The sequence below is a fragment of the Pygoscelis adeliae genome, unplaced genomic scaffold (genome assembly GCF_000699105.1).
Source record: "Pygoscelis adeliae isolate BGI_AS28 unplaced genomic scaffold, ASM69910v1 Scaffold485, whole genome shotgun sequence".
Lineage (NCBI taxonomy): Eukaryota > Metazoa > Chordata > Aves > Sphenisciformes > Spheniscidae > Pygoscelis > Pygoscelis adeliae.
In genome coordinates, this window is record NW_008824803.1 from 889,257 (window position 1) to 892,968 (window position 3,712).

A 3,712-nucleotide genomic window follows, 5' to 3' on the forward strand; every position below is an offset into this window, starting at 1 on the left:
TTTTCCTTCCAGGATTTTACTGTATTTGGAGGTAGTTTATCTGGAGCTCACGCGCAGAAGATCTGCAAGGTAATATTTCACAGGAGAAAATTGTCAGTGTTCTTTTTTTTCAGTCTGTTGTGTTAATGACTTTGGAGAAAATGGTTTGTGACTGACTTTAGTGGACTCTGGTGTATGTCATGGCAACCTGAAAATGCCTGCCTCCTCATGTCAGTTAAGATGTGAAAGCACAGGTGAGCAGACAGGTACCCTTTGGAAGCTTTTCAAGTATAAGAGAGCTTTTCTAAGTAATACACACTTTTTGTTTAAAATAAGTTGCCTTTTCTACTGTGCTACAAAAGACAAGAGAGACTTGCAAAGTACAAATATAAATTAACTAGCCATTGTCTACTGGAGAGATGTGAAATGACTTGGGAGAAACTTCTTCCTATAAACAGTGCTATGTGGAAGTGTGCAATATTTATAAAAAGCAAATGTAACAAGTAGAGAATCTGAAGATAAGCAGTTTTACAACTTGGAGGTCACCTTGATACTCAGAGCTTCTGTTATCAGGCACTTGTGGCTATTTATTCTCATTTGTATGCTTGTCTCACTGGGAAAGCTGGTGTTTGAATCCCAGGGGTGGGGAAGATAAGAACTTTTTAATGTGTGAGTGTTCAGTGGTGTGGGCTGGTGAAAACTTCCTGAATTTTTTTGCTATGGTATCAGAAACAAGGGTTTTGGTGCGCAAGGCCTTTTCTCCTGATGGAAATAACTACTTTTTGGCATAGACTTCTCAGCAGTGAGAAAGTATAAAACTAGAAAACATGAAGACTTTGAGCTGGATAATAACTACTTGGCTTTACCAAGTCTTGATACTGGGAAAGACTTGATATTACCCTTTCACATTGGAGCTTTGCAGTGTCTCTTTGTGTTGGGGAGGGATGTAATGGTACTGGACCACTGGGATGCTTTCTACTGTTTTTTTGATCCCTTATTTCTAAAGAAGCAGGGAGAGTGCTGGTAGCTGAACTAGAAAAAAAAAGTGAGTCCTTCCTAGTTGGTACTGTTCTTGGTTGGCATCAATGTCAGTGGTAGGCTCTAAAGTTTGAAGGCTCTGGATGCATCAATCGCTTTGGGGCTCAGAGTCTTTGAGGCTGCAGCCTGGGCAGTGGAGAGCTCAAAAAAGGGTAGTGGCTGGGTAGTGTGGTTTCTGTCTCACTTCTCATAGTTCTCTTGTTGGGCTGAATTCTGGGAAGCAGAAATCTGTTCTAAGAGAGACGATCTTGGCTCCTGCAAACCTTATCAGTGGCTTAAGGGATGTAAAATGTCATGGAACATGGAAGTGAAGTTGCTCTCCCATAGCTGGACTTCCCTGGAGATCTGCCTCTTTGGTGGTAATCATTTCCCATTTGGGATTTTTTCCTAGAGTTGCAGAGAGGTATTTGGCATCTTGCAGCAAAGCTCCAAACTAGGTGGGTCTGGGCTACAGATTGCCTGTTACTTTTGCAGAAGAGCCTTGTGGTCTTTCAGACCATATTAAATGCCTGTAGTGGTTTCCCTGAAGCAGTAGAGATTCAGTGTGACTCTTTTGAAAGTAATATGTGCCCACTTATGGTGGGGAACACTTTAAAGCCTCTGTGTGCATCTATGATGGCATATTTCAAGACAATTGTTGAGTCCATGAGCTGAAGAAAAGTGTTTTTGAGAATGAATCTGAAATGTTCCATACAAATACCGTAGGCTAAACAATGTCAAATATATGAACACATTCTCAGTAATCTGAATGTGCATATTGATGTGTGTTTTAGGAAGAACTTCAGTGTCTGGAAAAGCCCTGAAATAAATAATTATTCCATATGTAAGGCCCTGGAAAATAGCAAAATGCTTCAGTGAAATTGTTTCACTAACCTGTCCTGATAGGATGACAGGCCTTCTAGGAAGAAGCAATAAATGTCAACTCAACTAATTTTTAATAAGGCATTTGATAATGCCTTGTGTAACATTCACATAAGCAAATGAGGCCACTTGATGGTGCTTAGTCTAGAAACATGAAGGGAAATATGAAGACTGAAAGGAGATTTGAGGTACTTGAATGTTTCTGAATGCAGAGGCAAAGTAGTAGTTAATTGCTCTCCCTGTCTACTATATATCAAGAAAGAAGTAATGTTTCTAAATTTCCGGAGGAAAGATTTAGTTTAGTCTTCTCAAAGAACTTCTAAGAAGGATAATCAAGCATTAGAATATACTGCTTAGGGAGATTACACAATCACCACTGCAATAAACTTTTAAGATCCGATTAGATATATATGAGGGAGTGTTTAAGGTGCAGTTGAGACCTCTTATGAGCAGAGAGAGATTGGACCTCGCTGGTCCAAACTCCTGTGGTTGTGTCACTTAGCACAGGATAATGCAGTGTGAGCATGGAGGTGCACAGCTAGTAAGGCAGATAAATATTAAAGGTCATTAGAGGGTTTGAATGTGTATCTTAGCCTCCAGTCTGAATGAGTCAAAACATGATACCCCAGTAAGCAGTTAGTGACTATGATAGTTAATACAAATAAAGGAGAAGCTGAACGCTATGTAGGCAGTTCAAATTCTGGCACGTATGAATTTTTTTCTGGGGGATGTACATTTTGGGGGTTGGTTGCTTTGGGATTTTAGCTTAGCTAGGTCAATAATGAGGAGTTTGTGTTCATCACCAGGTCATGGATCAAGCTGCCATGGTTGGAGCACCCGTGATTGGGCTGAATGACTCTGGAGGAGCCCGTATCCAGGAGGGAGTGGAGTCCTTGGCTGGCTATGCAGATATATTTTTGGTAAGTAGGCTGCTGGATGACCAGGAAGCTTGGCATCCACAAAGATGGACAAAGTCTTTCTTTACTTAAATCAGTGTTTGTAAGTAAACTTTTAGGTTATCATCATCCTATTTCAGCCAGTGTTGCCTGGTGGATAAAGCAGCATATATGAGGGCTTGTGAGACCCGGACTGTCCTCTTCGTTCTCTTCTTGGCTTTGGGCAAATTACTTAGTTCCATTTACCCATCTGTTAAACAGGGGTATGCTGAGCCTTGTAAAACACTGTGATCCAATGAAAAGCTCTGTAGGAGTTGTGCTATATAGTGAGCTTTGTCATAAGAATGAAAGAATAGGCAATTTACTTAAACAATTGTTTTAGGGTTCTCTTTCAATTAACTTTCTGAGTCACACTAATGTATAGATTGCCTATGTGGGGATGTAATTTCTCTCAAGTGTTTTTCCATTTGTCTGAGACAGGCATGCTGTAGTTCAGAGGGTGTTTTGTTAGGTGGCTGGTGGTTGTGATCCACCACCAGCTGTCCCCATGTCTCCTCTGAAATACAGACATGTTAAGAATTTCACACAGCAGATCTGTTTTCAATAGGGCTGATAAAAGGTGAAAGGTTTCCACTGCAGAAAGAGGGACTTAAACTAAATCAAACACTGTGCACTTGAAGAAAACTTGAGAAACTCGGATCAGAAGCACCACGTGCCTGTTCTGTCAAGTTGGTAGGTCAGTGGGGAAAAAAGTTTGAGGGGAATAAAAAAGAAGATGCAAATCTGAGGTTTCTGTTCAAAGAATGGTATGCAGTACAACAGGACTTGTTAACCTTACCGTTTGGGGACATCCAGTACTGATTGGACTGGTGAAAGTTTTATCTTTCTACGATATTTTTGTGGTTAATGCAGGAATTTTTCCTCTAGACACACTACTG

General features: G+C 40.6%; 1 protein-coding gene across 1 annotated transcript in view; it reads left to right on the forward strand.

The window, feature by feature from the left end:
* PCCB (propionyl CoA carboxylase, beta polypeptide) overlaps positions 1–3,712 on the forward strand; it is a 28,072-nt gene that overhangs the window by 4,407 nt on the left and 19,953 nt on the right. The window contains exons 3-4 of the mRNA XM_009323996.1: positions 13–69; positions 2,685–2,798. Coding sequence (XP_009322271.1) covers positions 13–69; positions 2,685–2,798 — 171 coding nt within the window. The remainder of the gene's footprint in view (positions 1–12; positions 70–2,684; positions 2,799–3,712) is intronic.